At 45.2% G+C, this 20293-nt stretch overlaps 1 protein-coding gene across 9 annotated transcripts in view; it reads left to right on the top strand.

Moving 5' to 3' along the window:
* Positions 1-20293, top strand: part of TBC1D1 (TBC1 domain family member 1) — a 288411-nt gene that overhangs the window by 150854 nt on the left and 117264 nt on the right. For 8 of the 9 annotated variants that reach the window (XM_029236067.1, XM_029236069.1, XM_029236070.1 and 5 more), the window contains one exon: positions 1628-1767. In XM_029236067.1, coding sequence (XP_029091900.1) covers positions 1628-1767 — 140 coding nt within the window. Of the gene's footprint in view, positions 1-527; positions 648-1627; positions 1768-20293 lie in introns of all 9 variants that reach the window. The other variant, XM_029236072.1, reaches the window with a different exon arrangement.

The following is a 20293-nucleotide window of genomic DNA, read 5'->3' as shown; positions in this document are numbered from 1 at the left end:
GTTAACAGCAATGTGCTTGATCATATGCATTGCAATTTGTGCCATATCAGAAACTTCCTCATTAATTTAGGAAAATTATTTTTCTACTTTGGAAGGAAGGAGTCATTTTGGATGATGGACTGAATTTTTTATTGTTGTGGTTTTGTTTTTATTTTGGTCAGAAAGCTTTACGTGAGATCTACCCTCTTAACACATTTTTTGCGTGTTCACGGTATTACTAACTATGGGCAGAGTGTTGTATCTGTAGGCACAATGGTGCACGGCACGTCTTTAGAATTTATTCACCTTATGTAACTGGACTGATGTCTGTTAATTAGTTCATTGATTCCATTCATATAAAATAATAGAATTTTATTGACTGAAATGCAAGTTAAATCTCATTTGTAAACTATTTTTGATTTCTTACCCGCTTTAATTTTCTTAGCCTTAGAACTATAAAGTGTTTCTTCTGTTTTGAAGGTTATGTTTTATACTTTGTGTGTTTGTGTTTCTTTATCCTAAACTCTTTTTTTCAACCACACTCTCAGCATCTCCTACCGTAATGCCCTGCGGAAAAAACTTCATTCTTCTTCCTCTGTGCCAAATTTTCTAAAATTTCTGGCTCCTGTAGATGAAAATAACACCTCTGACTTTATGAACACAAAAAGGTAGAGTTTAATTTAGATATATCAAGTCTGGGTAGAAGTGTTGATTGTTAGACATATAGGGATTTTTCATCTGTACTTTTGCCAATTAAAAAATCATTTTCGCTAGATCTATTGTATCTTCTTTCTTATAATTTTTCTTACTGATGATGTGATTTAAAAAAATGTGGAGTCAACCTGTTATCCAGTTTTGACTAGGATTAGTTTATTAATACATGGTTATTTTCAGCAAATTAAAGGAAGTCTTAACTGTTGTTTCTAAATGATAGAAGTGTTTCTGGATAAGGAGCATATATGGCTGCCAGTAAATCAGTCAGGATGTTTGATCTCCAAGTTCAGATGATTGTTCAGTTGTTGGTATATATTCAGGTGTAAGTTACAAGGGGTTCCCCAAGTTGTCCCGTGAATAGAAAGGAAATTAGTGATTGTGTTTATGTATATTGAAAACTATATTTTGCAGTTTAAAACATACAGATGGTAAAAGTCATTATTAGCAAGTGACTGCATAATTATTGCCCTTGCTGGTTCTGTGTAATTTAACGTTTTTCTTTTTTTTGTGTGTGATGATCCTTACAGACGCAGGCCTATGCTAAGAAAATCTCCCCTCACACAGACTAGGGGAGATTGTGGCCCGGGTGACAGCGCCCCCTTTAGGCCGTCTCTCTTTTCTGAAGTGGCACCAAGAGAGGCCCAATTGGAAGCCAAGATCCGTGGAGTGTAGTTCTTAATATCTTTTACCATAAAAATAAATTAAGGACATGTACCCTGACTCTTTCCATAAAAAGCACCCTGTCAGAAAGCAGTCCTGTGGGAGTGTTGCCCCACTGCGAGTTTGATTTGATGCCTGTGATTATCTAGTTATGTTTGCTGGTACAAAGATAATTTATAATTTAGTGCTCTGTTTAAAAAACAAAAAAAAGTCAAGCTAAAATACCTGCTTATATCTCCTCACCAGTCATAAAACAATTGTCTTGTAATTTTAGGGACTTTGAGTCCAAAGCCAGCCATCTTGGTGATGCCAGCGGGACCCCCGTAAAGACACGGAGACACTCGTGGAGGCAGCAGATCTTCCTTCGAGTGGCCACCCCGCAGAAAGCCTGCGATTCTCCCGGCAGACACGAAGGTAAGGCCCACCCCCAATGTAAAGCTAGGTCCTGGCTCGAGTTTCATCTGTAGCAAAAGCACATTTGGTGGAAGAAGAGGTGAAGTGAGATCTCAAGTCAAAATCATCCCCTGATTTTAAAGTTCCCTGGTTGAGACGCTCAAATGGCAATGCCTATCACTGTTTCCAGCGGATCCGTTTTCCCTGTCTGCAACTGAAGTGTAGGTTTCCACCCTACCTCAGCATGGTGTGGTTTCAGAGGTACCTCTATCCCACTGGTCACACCTGTGATGATCTGTGCCTTGTCATTTGCTGTCACTCAATCTGGTGTCACAGGAGGACTCTCTCTCATCCTTCTTGTGTCCCCTAAAGAAATACAAGCAGACCTCAGAGATATTATGGGTTAGGGTTCCAGACCAGCACAATAAGAAGAATATTGCAATAAGGCGAATCACACAAATTTTGTCATTTCCCAGTGCACACATAAAAGTTATGTTTACCCTATAGTATAGACACTATAATGTAGTCTTTTAAGTGTGCAACAGCACTATGTCTAAAAGACATACATACCTTACCTAAAAAAATCTTGATTGCTAAAAAATGCTAACGTCATCTGACAATTCAAGGTTGCCACAGACATTCAGTTTCTAAAAAGTGCAGTGTCTGCGAAGTACAGTAGAGCTAATAAGCCCAATAAAGCAAGGTATGCCTGTATAGGACGTGCTAAAGTTTATCTTTAGGCCTTTGTATGCTGAGTTACAATGTAAAAGAGGAGTTTAAATGCAGTTCATCTGAGTAAAATTAAGATTTTTCTCTGCCCAGTGATCTAAACTTTCAACAGTAGATATTTATTTTCCTTAGTGTTCCTTAATCAGAAAACATTTTTTCTTTATAAAAGCACGCAAAACAGACCTCCAAAGATTACTTGAATTCCTCAGATTGCAAGACTGCATGTAGTGGAGACTCACTCTTGTCCCTCGACACACTTCATGTCTCTTAGGAAGCAGCCAAGGCTAACCCAAGAGTGTTCAGACTAGGTTCCCTGCAGCTGTCTTGGGGGAGGAGGTGCTGTTGGAGGAACCCTCCCTTCCTGCTCCCCTCCCCCCATTGTTGTTTCTTCTCTCTCCCTCCCCGCCTCTCTCCCCCAGAGTTCTTAATATTTGATTCGGATAATGAGTCCTCTGCCAAATTAAACAAGAGTCTGGTTTGGACTCAGCTCGCTTTGTGATACAAATCATAGAACTTCATTTGTACTTAGTTCCTTTGGTTATAAAATGGCTACAGTAGTATTGGCTCTTCACATCTCATGGAATTACATTAAATGATAAATGTGAAAGTGCTTTGAAAACCTAAAGACATATCACGTGTCAAGTGGTAACATTTTTGTTACTGTTACCGCGTTTGCAGCAGTGGTGTGTTTAGCTTCCTATACCAGTGTTCCCTAGCAGGAGCAATGTAAAGGGGTGCTGGCTTTATTCATTCAGTGTGATTAAAAACATTTTTAGTAAATTGAGTTATTTCAGTTTGTATCATTTTAGACGCTTTTGTTTTAAAGATTTCATTTTCATGTTGTAGATATCCTACTAATGTCCAACAGCCAGATGGTGTGACTAGTTCCCTCCTTTTTAAACTTGTAAAATTCTAAGCCAAAGGGGTTGCTGCAGTAGTGGCTGTAGAAAAGAGCAGGCTCGTAAAATGCGCAGCTCCCGGTTGGAGCTCTGGCCTCTGAGGAAATGGCTGGTGTCTACAGGCCCCACCCTGGTGCCACTCTTTTCCCATACTTCCTGGAAGTACAGTGAGTTTCTAGACGGGACCCGCACTGGTATCTCCTGGTCGGCGTCTGGGGGGCCTGAGTCAGAAGATTAGTCGGTGCTGGCAAATGCTCGACTCTCTGGAGAACCCCAGGATAAAATAGGCAAGGAGATGGCGCTGTGGGCGGCGTGAGACAATGTGATCTTGTGTCACCCCAGCAGGTAGGAAGGGAATGGGGAAGAACGCCATAGTTTGTGTCTGAATTCTCTTTTTAAAAGTTAAGCAGAAAATTTCTCTTTTTAATTGGTTTAGTCTGGGAAGATTGTAAGAAATGGATATTTAACTCCATGTTGCATTGTTATTGATAATGTTTGCCGTGGACAGGGTTCTTCGGTGAATCCTGGGCCCTCGGACCCAGCTGGGCAGAAGTTTGCAGGGAATGAGATGGGATAAGTTGTTATTGCCCCCAGAGGTCAGAGCGCTGAGCAGGTCCGTCCAGTACCCTGCGGGCCGGGCGGCATGGTCTCCAGGGAACTGGGAACCCAGGACTTGGTGGGTCCATCTCCCCTGCCGGAAATGGTACTAAAAGTAGTGCCCCAATGTCTGCCTGACAGGCCCCCCAGGATCACCTGCTTGTTTGTAGGAAAGCGGAGAGCTGACTTCTTCATCGTGGTCTGAGGTGGTTATGAAGATGAGCTTAGGGCAAGAATTTAGAGCTCATTCAGGGAACCTCCTCTGAAAGCAGGAGCGGAGTGCCTGCATCCAAATCCCAGCTTTTCCCCTCAGGAGCCGTGATCTGGAACCAGCTGTCTAATTTCTCACCTATGATATAGGATTAATTATGCCTCTTGCCACACTGATTGAGATAGGGGAGCGTGATGTTTTTATTGGCATTTTTTTTTAAGAATTGAAGAATTCACAAGATTAGAAAGACTTATCAGTGGTGCACACGTTTCTGGTATCAAGTCACCTTCCCTGTGTGGAAGTCCTGGTGCTCCCGCCGGAAGCTTCTCTGGCCTCGGCCCCTCTGCAGGGGGTTGCCGTGGAGCCACTGGCCCGCGCCGTCCTGCCGCCGGAGCCCCGGAGGAGCTGCTGTGCTGATCGGCCGGGGTTTTGATTCTCTGGCGGCCAGTGTGAGCCATGGCCATGCCTGGAATGCTCTTCCACTGATATAACCATGACTAAGTCCCTCACCTGCTTCAGATTATTGCTGAAAATCACCTTTTCACTGAAGCTGCACTGGCCGCTCTATTTCAAGTGGCACCCCACCCCATCAGACATTCCTAATCTTATCCTGATTTTTCCCATAGCATTTATCTCTTTGAAACATACTCTAGTTATTTACTTATTCATTATCTCTATCACCAGGTTCCCCAGTCCACAGGCTATATGACTTTTAAGGGAAGGCAAGTAAATTGCTCAGATTCTTACAAGCTTAATATTTGGTCCTTAGTGATTTCTCAACTCCCTCCTCCTTCCTCTTCTTCCTGCTTATGTCCTTTCTGCTCTTACTTAAGAAATGCTGCCTGAATTTTTAAATTATGTGGTAGGTACTCTGCGTATGAAAGAGAGAGGTAAGAGAAAATAAAAGCATTTACAACTCTGAATTGGTATAATAATAATAACTTAATCATGCCCCATTTTTTGCCAAGAGCTTTACATGAGTTATTTCCTTTAATCCCCAGTCAACCTTAAGAAGGTCGACATTTTTATTACACCAGTTTCACAGATGAGGGAGCAGAGGCTTGGAGTGGCTGAAGTCACTTTCCCCAAACCACAGAGCTGGGCGGCAGGACCAGAGGTCATGGGTCTGTGCCCTGCAGTTCCTGGTGAACTGCACATAGGCCCTGCGGGCCTGCTCCCTCCTCTGGAGCCTCCCTGTGTCGGGCGTTTGTTCTCAGTCTATTCCTGTGTCCCCTTGCCAGCCAGGCAGCAACACGTTTCAGAGCATTTTAACATGTGGACTTGCCTTCAGTTAATTGTACCCCTCCCTGCATGTTAGCACTGGGACTGGAGTGTGCCGGGGAGGGAGGTTGATTTCTTAACATCTGTCTAAATTTTCTCCTCCCAAATCAGACATCTTCATTCTCTGCCGCTGTTTGCTTCCCATCCTTAGGGCGCAGAGAGCAGCACCTTCCACAGTGGTCTGGGACCACTTGGACCAACATGCTTTCTGCATGTTCCCCTCCAGCTGTGAGACCTCCAGATCCTCAGGCAGCTGAGGGTCCCAGAGGTCCCTGCGTCAGCCAGGCTGTCCCAGGCAGAGAGCGTGCTGCTAGAGGCGCCTCTAGGCCTCTTTGCAGCTCTGCCTCGGGTGGGACCCATGGGCGGCCCAGGTGTCTGCAGCCGGTGGCATGAGGGACTTGTAAGTCTACTTGTAAGGAACACTTTAGCAGTTCCTTTAAAAGTTTAAGGAACTTTTAAAATGTTCCAGGTACTCAGAGTGGCTCTTTGTGGCTCTTTTGCGTTTGTATTCTGGCACTGCAAACTTCAGTGAAACAGGTCTAACCTTTCTTCAAGGTAAAAAAGTGAGACAGGGATATTTGTACTGTCCCATCCATTTCATCCTCTTTGGAAAAAACTAATAAAGGAAATTAGAAATTTAAAAACCATGGTGTTTGCAGAGCTGTAAGGATACAAGGGAAGGAGAAATAGAATTTTCTGTAATTTTGGGGTTCTGGTTTTCATAGATGGGCTAAATTCTAGAGAGAAACATGTCAGTGAGTCTGACTCTAATTAAGTATAGTGTGAAAGAGAGGAAAGTCCAAAGCCAGGCAGTGTGGACAGAAATGGAGAGATTAGACTGCACAGATACTGTCTCAAAGTCAGCTTGTCCCTTCCTCAGGGGTGTGTGGCTTTCTCTGTGCACAATTCCTGTGAAATAATTGAGCTGTAAGAATCTGAATTTCATGTTTTGGAGACCTAACTGGTAGGCAGTTTATTTCCATTTAGAAATTTACTTACAAATGTTTAGTAGAACAAGCGCAAACATTCCCAAATCCCAGGCTGGTTTGTTTGTTTGTTTGTTTGTTTTAACTCAACAGAGACCAGTTGGCCTCTTCTAGGGATTCCCACTTGAAGTTAGTTTACCAGAGTCTAGCAGGGTGGTTTCCATTGTGACCCTTGGAGAAAGGCGGGTGTCTGCTTCTCAACTGGTAGGTCAGGTGTACAGCATCACCGCATCACTGGGGAACTCTGTGATCAATAGGGCAATCACCAGTTTGTGCTTGGAGACTTGGCAAGGCAAGTTTATTTTTGTGATAAAACAAACATAAGTAGATCGTAAAGTAGAATACTATGAGTTGCATGGTGGTTTAAATTTAAAGCAGCGTCTTCAGTGATGCTTTAAGTTTGTGGCCACTTATAACTGGTGCCCCAGAAACCCCAGGGAAAGGCATTCTCTCTCCTTTGTGTTACCGGTTCTTTGGGTGAAAGGTTTGTGAGAGACTGACTGTGTGAAAGGTACGTACTTGGTAAACTACAAACTCGACAGAGGGTGGTGTTATGGGGGTCCAGTTAAATCTGTCACAGGGCAGAGCCCTGAAGGTCGGGTGTGTTTGAGACTGCATTTGTAGAGCGGGCTGCGGGCAGACGTTATTGTTCCTGATAACCGCCCTTTGTCACTTTCAAGCCTTCCCACTGTTGATCCCCACCACAGGCCTGCTCTGAAGGTAAAAGCAGTAGAGGTACGCTCATTCCTCAGATGGAGAGTGAACACACCTGTAGATTAAATGGCTTTCTCCGGATCCTGATCTAGAGCAGCACTTCACAAACTGCTGTGTGCTCAGAGTCCTCTGGCGATCTCGGTAGAGGCAGATTCTGGTGCTGTGGGTCTGGGTGGGTCCAGATGGTCTCCGTTTCTGACAAGCTCCCCAGTGATGCTGATGATACTGGTCCACTGTGAGTGGCAAGGGCTTAGAATGAGTGACCATGGTCCGTCCAGCCCAGACCATCTAGTCCTAGGTTTAGGACTCCTGTGTGTCTCTCTGCTGTTGTAGATAACCTAAGGCGTCACCCGTGTGTGTCAGACCTCAAATAAATCTGGGTCGTCGGTGACATTTTTTGAGAGGATTTGTGCTGCCTGGAGAAGCAAAGAGTTGGTCTGGTGGGGAAAATGCAGTGATACAAAACACATGGCAATAGGGATAAAGAAGAATCTGACAATGTGCCAAGTGAAACCAAACATCTGGCCTCTGCCTCGTTCCTGCCGCTTTATTTTTTAGGGAAGCTTTGTCTCCTGGGTGGCAGAGGGGCACAGAGAGTGTGCAGGTGTTTGTTTTCTTAGCTGTGGGCTCAGACCCTAATTGTCAGGCCTGCAAAAAATGCTGAAAATCAACTTCTGACTTAGACATTTGGTAGTAGAAATACTCCACAGTTTTTCTTCGTAGTGTTTCATACAAAAAATAATTCTTTGTTGTTAAGAAATAATTTTTTAGGTAACTCCCAACTGTGGAATGGGGGAAAATTCTTTTACTTACCTCTGTGCCAAGGAACAATTTTAGTCTTGGTCTAATGCCTTTCATTTAAGCATTTCAGATTACGTTGTGCATTTACCGATTTCGCCAACAATAGAAGCATTCAGGCTTTACGTGTCTTGTTTAAAAAAGGAAAACCCATCTAATATAGATAAGATTTATTGATTTGAAACCCATTGTATAAGTAAATAGTCCACTGAAACTAAAGTTCAAAGGGTTTTTGTGTTGAGTATAGCTGTGTCAATATGCCTAATTTATGATACAGTTAAGTCGATTGGATTAGATATTAGATGTAAATAGTATGGGCAAAACCAAGGAAATATAACCTGAATCTTTATAATGACTATTTTATATTATTGTGAAAAACGTAGAAACTGCTGTGTGACTATGATTTATTTGTATTGTTCATGGCCAAATTTTCAAAAATTTATATACCATTGGGAAATTGTAACGGATGGTCTAAGCAGAATAGCTGCAAGTAGGACTTCACTGGAGCCTGTAAGCATCACAGTGACATCTGTATGACCCTTTGTTTTGATCCCTGGTTCTCAGCGTTCACTGTGTATCAGTCACGTGGGGAGACTTATAATATGGGCGGGCTGCACCTGCCCCCCTGCTATCACTGTGTCAGGAGGGTGGGGATGGGCCTGCGCTTGAACTCTTCTTTGTTTTTAAACCCACCCAAAGCATTCTGATTGGGACCCTGAGTGAAACCGCTGGTTTAGTTAGATGTCAGAGGGTGACTTGAGGCACTGTCACCACTTGGTGGCAGTGTTGCTCCCTGTGTCTTGATCACCCTCCTTTCTTTTTCCAATCCCACAAAAGTGTGCTTTCTTTTTTTCCATTGTTTTTGCTTTTGGCCTTCTTTTGGTTATAGTATGTACCTTCCTCGCTCATTTGCAACTTAATTGAATGGGGAGAGCTACCTTCTGAAATCAGGATGTTTTTCTTTTTCTACAAGGTTTTAGGGAGTGGGCAAAATAAGGAAGAAAAAAATGGTCTCTGATTGCCAGATACATGACTTTTTAAGATTGTTCTTAACTTACTTTCCATATAACTTTGCTTTTCTGTGGCCAAGAAAGACCAGGTTCAAGATAAAGTACTGCAGGCCAGGGATTGATTGTTCATGGATTTCAGTAGTTTGAAGCTACTAGCTTTTTCTCCTTTATTGTGCTTCTTGGCGCGTGATTACAGATGGGGAAGCCACAGTGAATGGCAAGATTCTACCTCAGCTTGCTGTTTGTGTGCCTGGTAACAGTTGTAAGTTAGCGTTGATGGAGCCTTTCCTAATTAACCATTGGCATTTAAACAGTCAGTCCCTTACGCTTTGTGCAGAGGCTGGGGTCAAGGGTTGATGGTGATACAGAGAGGAAATTTTAACCTCTGCTGTTGGTAGGAAGGCTGCAGGGGCTGAGGGCCGAGAGCTTGGGCACTGGAGGTTCTGGAGCCCAAAGGCCTGGGTGTGAATCCTGCTTACGGCACCCTGGCTGGCAGGGAATTCCTCCTCAGGGCTCATCTAACTCCAGAGCCTGTGCGCCTGCGGGATTAGAGTCCAAAGTCGAAGATCTAGATTTGTCACCCTTGAACTGTAATCTGTAGAGACTGGGGCAAGCCACTGAAGTTTGTAAAGCAAGGAAATGAATGGTAGGTAGTTTGAAACTGTTCTCAGGGGGATAGAGTCTGTAGACATATCTGAACTTGAAGCAGTCTCAAAATCGGGGCAGGGCTAGGGTGAGGCAAGCAGGCACCCTGAGTGCAAAATTTAAGGAGGCACTCAACTTTTAGGGCCCTGCAAGTATGGACCCTTCACTTACATGGCCCTGAGAATGATGGTACCCTACAGCCTGGACAGCACTGCCAGGGGAGTGTAGATTAACTCAAAGGAGGAGTCCTTGGCAGGAAGGCTCGTGTTTTGTTTTAAAAAACAGCTTTATTGAGCTAAAGTTCACGTATTATACAATTCACCCATTTAAAGTATACAGTGTATTTTTCTGTATTTACACGGTTATGGAACCATAACCACAATCTAATTTTAAAATATTTTTGTCCCCCAGAAAGAAACCCATAGCTGTCACTTCCCAAAACCAACCCCCCTCCCCCCAAACCCTAGGCAACCACTAATCATCTTTCTGTCTCTATAGATTTGCCTATTCTGGACATTTTATATAAACGCAATCATGCGATATGTGGTTCCACGAGTGGGGCTGCTTTCGCTTAGCCTAATGTTTTCAAGGTTCATCGTGTTGTAGCGCGTATCAGTGCTTCATTCCTTTTTACGGTCAATCAATACTCCATTGTATGGATAGACCTCAAATATAGTCATTTACCAGTCGATGGACATTTGGGTTGTTTCCACCTCTTGGCCGTTTCTGAATAGTGCTGCTGCGAACTTTCATTTACACGGTTTTGTGTGGCCGTGTGCTAAGAAAGGGTTTTAAGGGTGAGTGTGGAACCTCGTTCTCTGGGGGGCTTTGAGTTGCCACCCGTGATTCTGCCCATGGGGACGGTTAGGCCAGTGGGGGTGGGTGAGCCTCCCTGCTGCTGGCCGCGTTTGCCTTTCTTCCCCTCTAGGCTGAGAGGGCGGGTGCGGGGGATTTTGGTATTTCCCCCAGAAGCTCCTGGGAAGGCGAGGGCTGGGGAACCTCCGTCAGGGCTTCCACAGCTCTCCCATTCTGGGAGGCAGGGGAGATAGTCCCAGGGCCGCAGGTTAGTGACACTGGCCCAGGGCTACATTTCTTTCAGCTGTTCTCAGAACTGTGTGCCCAGAACCCCCTGGAGAACTTGTGGAAACACAGATTGCTGTTCCTCATCCCTAAAGTTTCCGATTCTGAATTCTTGGTGGAGCCTGAGAATGTGCAGTGCTTACAAGTTCCCGGGTGATGCTGACACTGCAGATTTGGGGACCACACTTTGAGGTCCTCTGAATTTCTTGAGCTGATGGGCAAGGAAGGGTACGTCCTATTCTGATTTAAACTCCAGCCAAAAAAGCCCTGAGTGGTTGTTAGTTTAAAAAAAAAAAAAAAAAAAAAAAGATTGAAAATTAGAAATGTATTTTATGGCAGATTATGAAACAGCCAACAAATTCTATTCTTTGCAGTAAAATTAACTGAACATTAGTAATAGCCATCGTCATTATCCTTATTATGTATTGAGCATTTAGTGTTTGCGCTTTCACAGTTGGCTGATAATCCTCACATCAGCTCCGTGCAGTTGGTACTGTGCCCATTATTTTGGAGAGGAGGCTAGGAATATTGAATAACGTGCCCATAGTTATTCACAGTTATCCCACGGCGCTTAGTTCACACAGTTACTTTTCCAGTCAGGTCAGTTCTGCTCTAGATCCAGCATCTTAATCACAGTAATGAGCTGTTGACAGTTTTAGGAATAAATTATCAGGAGTTTCGACTGGTTTACTCACTTAAGTTAGCGTTTGTGTGGTGATAAGCTGCGTTAGAGTGAAAAAACAATTCTTACGTTGGAAGTGTTCTGGAATTAAATGTTAACTCCTGCTAATGTAGCACGTGTTTGGGGCATTATTTACTGGTAATTCTAATTTTTTAAAAAACAGAATTAGAAGCTTCCTAGTTGAATGGTTTCTGTTAAATTCGTTCATTTAAAATGAAAAATGTACTGTGCCTCCTGGAGGGGCAAGGCCGGGCATTGCATCGGATGTGAGCAGGCGGCCCCAGAATTACAGCTGCTGGCACACTCAGCGCCCTCGTGGTTTTGTAAAATCCGTAGAGAAAGCAAAGGGACACATTAAACTGCTTTCTGAATGGATGTTTTTCCGAGTAAATGTGTTTTATCACTTTCATATAAATGAAAATATTTGCAGAATGAGTACTAACAAGATTTTAAACATCATTTACCAAAGTAGGAATAATGTGATCATGGTCTTATAGAATTCTGAAAATAACTAGTAGTCCCAAGTATGCATTTTATACCGGAGAGAATAATGGGTTTTCCACAGTAAGTCTGAGTATTGTGCTTCATTTCCTCTCCCTCTCCAGGTGTGTTAGCATGAGAACTTTTTTTTTTTAAAAAATTAATTTATTTTATTTATTTATTTTTGGCTGTGTTGGGCCTTTGTTGCTGTGAGAGGGCTTTCTCTGGTTGTGGTGAGTGGGGCTACTCTTCGTTGCGGTGCACGGACTTCTCACTGCGGTGGCTTCTCTTGTTGCGGAGCACGGGCTCTAGGCACGTGGGCTTCAGTAATTGTGGCACGTGGGCTCAGTAGTTGTGGCATGCAGGCTCAGTAGTTGTGGCGCACGGGCTTTGTTCTCCGCAGCATGTGGGATCTTCCCGGACCAGGGATCAAACCCGTGTCCCCTGCATTGGCAGGCGGATTCTCAATCACTGCACCACCAGGGCAGCCCCGCTTGAGAACCTTTGATTAAGGACAGCTCTGGCAATGAGAGGTTACAGCCTTACCTCGGCGGTTTGGTTTTTGGAATTGTCTTTTGCGGCAGCATCTTCCCCAGTTGCCAAGGCGAGGTTTTTCTTTTTTTCCTGTTAGCACCAGCCTTGTCTCCTGCCAAGCCTTGTGTTGGGGGCGGGATATAGAAACAGTGGGCTTTTTCTGCCCTGCAAGGCTCATTAGATTGTGGGGCTTAGATTAGAGGCCATAGGCGGGGATACCTGCCTTAACAAAGGGGTATTTCTTCTATCCCTGCTAAATGGCTAGTGTGGTTTGAGTTCATCATTCCGCCTGAGAGAAATCTGTGCACCACATCCTGGAAGTTTTCTTCCATTGTCCTTAACACTCCTGTCTCAGTCACACCTGGTATATGTCCCAGCGTACAGCAGGCTACATACCGTTAGACCGGATGTTCTACCAGCACGTGGCAAAGTCACCGGGTTTCCATTCATTTGCCTAATTTCCTCTGTGCGGCCCCTTCCACCTTTTTCATCCCCTCACTTCCAGGTACCAGATTTTTGACATCATTTAGAGATTGTGTCTGACTGAATGTACTGGAAATCCTGCCACACTGGTGTAACCGGAGAGGGATTAGTTTTTCTCACATAACAAGAAGTCTGGATGATGATAAGGCAAGGTCATTCACTGGCCCCGTGATGTCCCCAGTGAGCTGGGGTCCTTTTTCCTTTTCTGTTTCATCCTCTTGGATGCTTCCTGGTCACAACATGGCTGCTTCACCTTCAGTTTCCCCTACAGCTCTGAGCAGAATGATGGAGGAAACAACAAGGAGTGTGGGGTGGGTGTGGGTGGGTGACCCCTCTACACCAAGAGAGCGAACTGTTGCAAGAAGTCCCTAGACGAGCATTACTTGTGTCTCATCATCCAGAACTCTGTCACCTGGTCACTCATGGCTGTAGGGAGGTTGGGCGACACTGTTTCTTGGCTGAGCACACGGCCACCTTGTACGAGGGGCACCCAGCCGTGGGGTTGAAGGGGAGAGTGGACGTGGGGCGGGGCCCAGGGGCTGCAGCCCTGCCCAGGCAGAGTGTCTCTCCGCCCCTGTGCTGCTTCCCTGTGCCCAGAAAGCTCCTCCCCTCTACACCCAGCCCAGCACACTCTAGCACTGACAGGTGCCTTATCTTTCAGCCCACTTCCCTGTCATTTCTTCCTCCTTTCTCTCGGGCGTGGTCAGCCTCTCCATTCCCGATGTTCCTTAGGGTTTTCGTTTGTCCCTGTTGGACCGCTGCTGCTCTGTCTTGCGGTTCTTTGTCCTGACCTTCAGATCTGTACCGTCTAACATGGTAGCCACTAGCTACCTAGAGCTATTTAAACTCAAACGTGAAAATTCAGTTCCACGCGCTGGACTCATTTCGGGTGCTTGAGAGCCATGTGTGGCTGGTTGGCTACGGGTTGGAGAGCACAGCTCTGGGCCATTCCCCTCATTCGTGTTCTTCTGGACACGCTGCTCTGGGTGGTGAGCTCTCTGAGGTCCCCCTTCGTCCTGACTCGACTCAGGATCACAAGCACAGCACATTGCAGGTGGCGCTTGTGCTGTGTTCCCTCCTAACCGAAGTGGTGGACTTTGGGCAGAGGCAAGGTATTCTGTGACCCACCCGGCTTCTAAAATGATCGCTACTGGATATGTACAAGGTGAGTCCACTGCTTTCAAGGAATCCTAAAAGTAACTGGGAACTTTGAAAGTTATCTGTTCCACATTCCTTATTTTACAGATGAAGAAACTGAAGCTCAGAGAGAGAAAGGGACCCGCTTAAGGTCAAACAGGTAGTCAGTGGTAGAATGAACTAGAATTGTGGTTCTCTTTCCATTAAACCAGACCTGATCGAGTGTCACCAACCTGTTTTTTTTCCCTAATTAAGTTCTGTTCTTGCTTATTCAGCCAGTTTCCAGCTTCTTGAGAGAGGAAGTTGTTTCCTGCCCTTGGCTGTCCTCAGATGCCCTCCGCATATAGGCAGTGCTCAGAGGATGCTCAGGAGACAGATGAGCGTAAGCCTGCCTCAGTCAGTCAGTGATTAGTTGCAGGAATCAGAATATGACTCAAGCAAGCTTAATCAGAAGGAGGCTCATAAAATTCAAGATAAGACCAAGAGTCAGGAACTGGGACGTTGTCAGAAACCCAGGAAGTCTCTCTGGCTCGCTCGCTTTTGTATCCTGTAGTTTTTCTTTTTTCTTTTTTTTTTCCTGGTCTCCTCTTCCTCCTGCACACCAGCCTTCCCAGCTTGCTCATCATTGTACGCGGTCTGCCAGCCCCCCGGGTCCGTATGATCTTTTAGCTCCAGAGGCATCCGATTACCTGTACCTGACTGCCAGGTTTTGGGGAGCTGATTGGCCCAAGTCATGGTAGCTCATCCAGGGAGGGATGGGAGAAGCATGGTACCAGCATGGCAGTGGGGACCCACCCAAGGTATTATCTGGGCTGTGAGGAGGAGAGGAGCAGGGCCAGTGCTGGGAAGAAAGGGCATAGCCTCCGGCCACCACAAGTCAGTGTGTTCTCTTTATGTATATTGCTGACGAACCAAAGGCAGAACCAGGAGAGTGAAAGTAACCGGAGCTCGCAAGCTTTTTAACAGTTGGTGGTTATCCAAAAGTAGGTGAAAATGTGTGTGGGCAAGTATGTATGTAAACTTCTTATTACCAGGAGTACTTGGATAGAAGCTGAGTGACCTGTTAAAGATTCCTCTGCTGGGAATGAAGCTCGATTGATATATTTACCCAGTAACAAGAATTTGGAATTCTTAGAGCAAGTAGATGTCACGCAGCTCAGCAGCCAGAGGTGGTCAAGATCCCTGGAGGAGGAAAGGCCGGCCACTCTGGGCTTCCCGTGGACCTAGGGCACAGCCGTGTGTGGGTGTGAGCTGGCCTTGGGGCCCTCTCACACGCCTGTGTCTGCTTCGCTCTTGCCCGACCGCTGCACGCGCTGGGAGCCCATTTCCGACACCCATTTCCAGCTCCGTGAGTCAGGGACGCTGTCTCGTTACGGTTCTGCGACCTGGCACAGGGCTTGGTTTATAGATGGTGCTTGGTTTCTGTTGGAGGCGGGGGTATATGATTTTGGAATATTAACCAAACATGGGTATTCTATTGTTAACTACTCAGACTGTACTGTGTAAAAAATAACATATACCTGGAAAAAATACAGAGAAAACATATTGATATTCTACAGAAGTTTTGATAAGTTGTAGTCAGAGGTGGTATTTTCCTGTTTCTCTTTTTCAGTTTTACAGTGTAGTTACATTTTGATAGTAGGAAAAACTATTTTTCATTAAGAAACATTCAGTACATGTTTAGGCTTATGGAGGTTAAAATGGAAGCACATTTCTGTCACAAATCATGATGCTACCAGGTATTCAGATTTATGGGAAATGAACCCAGTTGTAAAATCACTTCTCTTTTGTGGGCTTAAACTACTGGTGATCACTTGGTGATTCCCACTTCTTCTGTTGAATTATTAAACTTGGCATGACCAGTAATTTGAGCTGCGAAAATGACAGCCTTAGTTTGCAGAAATCAAGCCTAAAGGTTAGAGATACACGGTCTTCGTTTGAAGCGTTCTTCTGCTTGGCCTCCCCGCCACTGCTATTGCCTGTCTCAAAAACCTTTGCTCCCAAGGGCCACTTACCACCTGCTTACCCGCCCCGGGAAGGAGCCTCAGAGGTCCCAAAGCACTTGTTGCCTAATGCTTATTGAGAGTCCAAATTTCTCTGGTTCCAGCAGAAATAAGATTTCAGGATGTTGATAGTTTCAGAGAATAGTTTGGGAATTGATATAATAAAAAAATTGTTTAAAAAGTTAAATTAGGAAATAGAAAAGCCCATGGAATCCTTTTCTCTATTTCTGGTAGCTTAAAAGATACCATGTTGGGGACTTCCCTGGTGGTCCAGTGGTAAAGAATCTGCCTTCCAATGCAGGGGATGCAGGTTCGATCCCTGGTCAGGGAACTAAGATCCCACATGCCGTGGGGCAACTAAGCCTGCGTGCCACAACTACTGAGCTCACGCGCCTCAACTACTGAGCTCACGCGCCTCAACTAGAGCCCACGTGCTGCAAACTACAGAGCCCATGTGCTCTGGAACCTGCATGCTACAACTAGAGAGAAGCCCGCGCACCACAACGAAGAGTCCGCGCACCACAGCCAAAGACCCCGCATGCCTCAATGAAGATCCCACGTGCCGCAACGAAGGCCCGACGCAGCCAAAAGTGAAAATAAATAAATAAATAAATAAATAAATAAAAATCTTTTTTTAAAAAATAAATTTTTTATTTTTGGCTGCGTCGGGTCTCCGTTGCTGTGCGCAGCTTTCTCTAGATGCGGCAAGCGGGGGGATAAGCTATTCTTTGCGGTGTGCGGGCTTCTCATTGTGGTGGCTTCTCTTGTTGCGGGGCACAGGCTCTAGGCACACGGGCTTCAGTAGTTGCGGCACGTGGGTATCAGTAGTTGTGGCACATGGGCTCAGTAGTTGTGGCTCGCGGCCTCTAGAGTGCAGGCTCAGTAGTTGTGGCGCACGGGCTTAGTTGCTCTGCGGCGTGTGGAATCTTCCCGGACCAGGGCTCGAACCCGTGTCCCCTGCTTTGGCAGGTGGATTCTTAACCACTGCACCGCCAAGGAAGCCTCATAAATAAATCTTTAAAAAAAAAAAAAAAGTACCGTGTTCCATCATCTCTGATTGCTCTTTCCATACAACTAAAAACTTTTTCTGAAATTGTAATCAATAGGTTAGTCCAAATCAGTATGTTCTGTTTCTAAAATAACAGTTTGTTAAAGTTTAAACTCTGTGGTTGAAGTCATTTTAAGGTTCCTGATAATATAATGTTTTGGTTTTTTCTGAAGAAGTAATGTCTCAATGATACGAAAAAAGCAAACGTATCATGGTGTCTATTTTGTGGTGGCATAGTGACCCGGGTCATCTCCCCACTAGAAACTTCTCAGTGGAGGCTTTTGGCTTTTGCCTTCTTGGTCACCCATATTAATATCAACTCCAGTCCACTGCCACAGTCCCTGGCTGTCCCACCCTCAACCTCTCACAGCTCCTTTGGTTGTGATCTATAACTTTGCTACCAGCTGTGGGTCAGAAATGGTTTCATTATCATCCTCTTGCTACTTCATTCTTTCTGGAACGGTATAGTTCTGTCCCCATTGTCTTTGGCATGTGTGTCTGCACTGGTTTTTAGCTGAGACTACAGACTCTTGGATGGTGGGTAAAAGGGCTCTTTTGTTCACTTAAATACTTCATATTCCAATTATGATACCCTGAGTCTGTGGAGCTCAATAAAGTCTCCTTGATATTGTTGGTAGCTTAAATTATTTGGAGCTTTTCATGTTAGAAAGAAAAGGGGTTCTTAACCCAATACCTTATTTTACAGATGAGAAGATTGAGGCTCAAAGACCATAATACCCACAGGAGCCTTCCTCTGCATTGTATTTAGAAATCATGTGCAGAGTCAGCACCCTGGAGTTGGCCGACCTCAGAGCAACCTGGTTACAGCCCTGGAGGGGGTTGGGTCTGGGCTGCGGGCTGCTGTGTTGCTTCCCACCTCTAGGACCTTGGGCCTACTACCTCACCTCCTTCCTTCCTTTGTCAGAGAGGTGAGCTTTAACTGTCTCCTTCCATGAGAGCAGTATTGCATAATGAATGTGAGCTTGGGCCTAAATGAGGCAAAAGTGCACGCCCTGGGAAACCCTCACATGTCTGCCGGGTGGAGAGACAGGACTTGGGAATGTGATTTCGTGTTTTGAATTGGAGTGACCTTTGGGAGGATATCCTGGAATCTCAGGTCTTCATTTATATCAAGACTCCTTCCTTGCACACCTGCCCTTTCTGAGTTGCCAGAGTTTTAAAAAAGGGCCCTGTGGTCCTTTGTTTTCTTGTTGTGTCACGAGGCAGAATAAAGTGAAACTCAGTGCTAGCGGATTGACTCCCATTGTAGTGAATACGCCTGCAAATGGCTCCTGGCCGCTTGAGGGAGAAAGGGTTGTGTATAACTTCAGAGAGAGATGACTGGGTAGTCACCGTAGCATCCTGCTTAAGAGTGTGGATTTTTGAAAAATGGTTGTAAGTTTTTAATTGTGGTAAAAAACACATAACATAAAATTTATCATAACCGTTTTAAAGTGTTTTAGTTCAGTAGTGTTAAGTATACTCACATTGTTGTGTGATGGGTCTGCAGGACTTTTTAATCTTGCAAAACTGAAATTCTTTACCCATGAAACAGTAGCCCTCCATTCCTCCTCCCCCCACCCCTGCCAGCCGTCATTCTACTTCCTGTTTCTAAGAGTTTGACTACTTCAGTTCCCTCATAGAAGTGAAATCATACAGTATTTGTCCTTCTGTGACTGGCCTATTTCACTTAGCGTAGTGTCCCCAAGGCTCATCAGTGTTAAAGTATATGGTAGGACTCTTTCCCTTTCAATATTCCACTGTATGTATAGAGTACATTTTGTTTATCTGTCAGTGGCTGTTTAGGTTGTTTATGTCTCTTGCCTGTTGTGAATAATGATGCATTGAACATGGGTGTGCAGGTATCCTTCCAAGAGCCTGCTTTCAATTCTTTTGGATATGTACCTAGAAATAGAATTGCTGGATCATAGAGTAGTTCTCTTTTTAATTTTTTGGGGGAACTGCCGTACTGTTGTCCATAGCAGGTGCACCATTTTCCATTCCCACTAGCCAGTGCTCAAGAGTTGCTAATTTCTCTACATCCTCACCAACACTTGTATTTTCTGTTTCGTTTTTGAAGTGGACTTCCTAATGAGTGCGAAGTGATATCTCATGGTGGTTTTGATGTGCATTTCTCTGATGATTAGCGATGTTGAACATCTTTTCATACGCTTGTTGGTCATTTTTATATCACCTTTGGAGAAGGGTCTATTCAAGCCCTTTGCCCATTTTTAAATTGAGTTATTTGGTTTTTGTTGTTGTTGAGTTGAAAAGTATGGATTTGAAAATCAGACTGTTCTGGGCTCTAGCCCTGGCTCCTCCATTTATGAGCTGTTTGACTAGAGGCGGTTGCCACAGAATCCTCAGCGGTCTCTTGGGTGTAGTAGTGGCACCCACCTCATAGAGTTAGGGATGTTGGGCAACCACTGAGGAAGGACCCAAGAAGTGGGAGCTAGAGGGAAGGCAGTCTGTTCCAAACAGAGTTTTGAAGGAAATAAAAACAGCTGCCTTCTCAGTCCCCCCCACAAATGGCAGCCGCTCTTTAATTCCACGCCCCACCGCCTTCCCTTTGATCGTACCAGACTTTTAGGACAAGCGAAAGGATGTGCTTGGACAGTCAGAGGCTCGGTGGCGTGTGGAGGACACTCATGTTGCCATGCTCTCTGGGCATCCTGGGCGGTGTGCTGGTGGTTTGCATGCTGGCTTCAGCTTTTCGGCAAAGTGCACGTCATTGCCTGAAGTCACAGCCAGAGGAAACGTGAGTCCTTAGGCAGCAGCGGTTTGATGTCCCTGCTCCACCCCAGGTGCACGCCTGTGGGGACAGGCCCCGCCTCACTGACTAGCCCTGTGCTCTGAATTCAGAGGTGGAAAAACTGCAGGCCAAGAGTGCTGACAGATGCAGGGGTCTGGTTTCTTTTCAAACTCTCTTGATGGGAGAGACAAAAGACCCGGAGTCCTTGTGAAGAAATTAGTCATAGATGTTTCACTCTTTAAAATCGTCCCAGCAAAAGGTTAGATAACATGCAGCTTTCAAGTGGTCCTGGAGGTTGGCAAGTGCAGTGAGGTGCGGCCTGGCCAACTAGGCCCACAATTGCCAGGCTCCAGAGGGTAGATTTCCCCCTGTGCTGAAACCTTCCTTGGAGTTTAAGGCGCTACTTTTAAGCAGAGTGTGGCTGTGCTTGGTTTATCTGTGCTGTGCCAGGGTGTTTAAAAAAGTATCGGCCCTTTGG

Source organism: Monodon monoceros, unplaced genomic scaffold (genome assembly GCF_005190385.1).
Source record: "Monodon monoceros isolate NGI ecotype Baffin Bay Population unplaced genomic scaffold, NGI_Narwhal_1 Super_Scaffold_20, whole genome shotgun sequence".
In the NCBI taxonomy this organism is placed as follows: domain Eukaryota; kingdom Metazoa; phylum Chordata; class Mammalia; order Artiodactyla; family Monodontidae; genus Monodon; species Monodon monoceros.
Note: the sequence above shows the minus strand (reverse complement) of the source record. Positions and strands in the feature narration are given on the sequence as shown.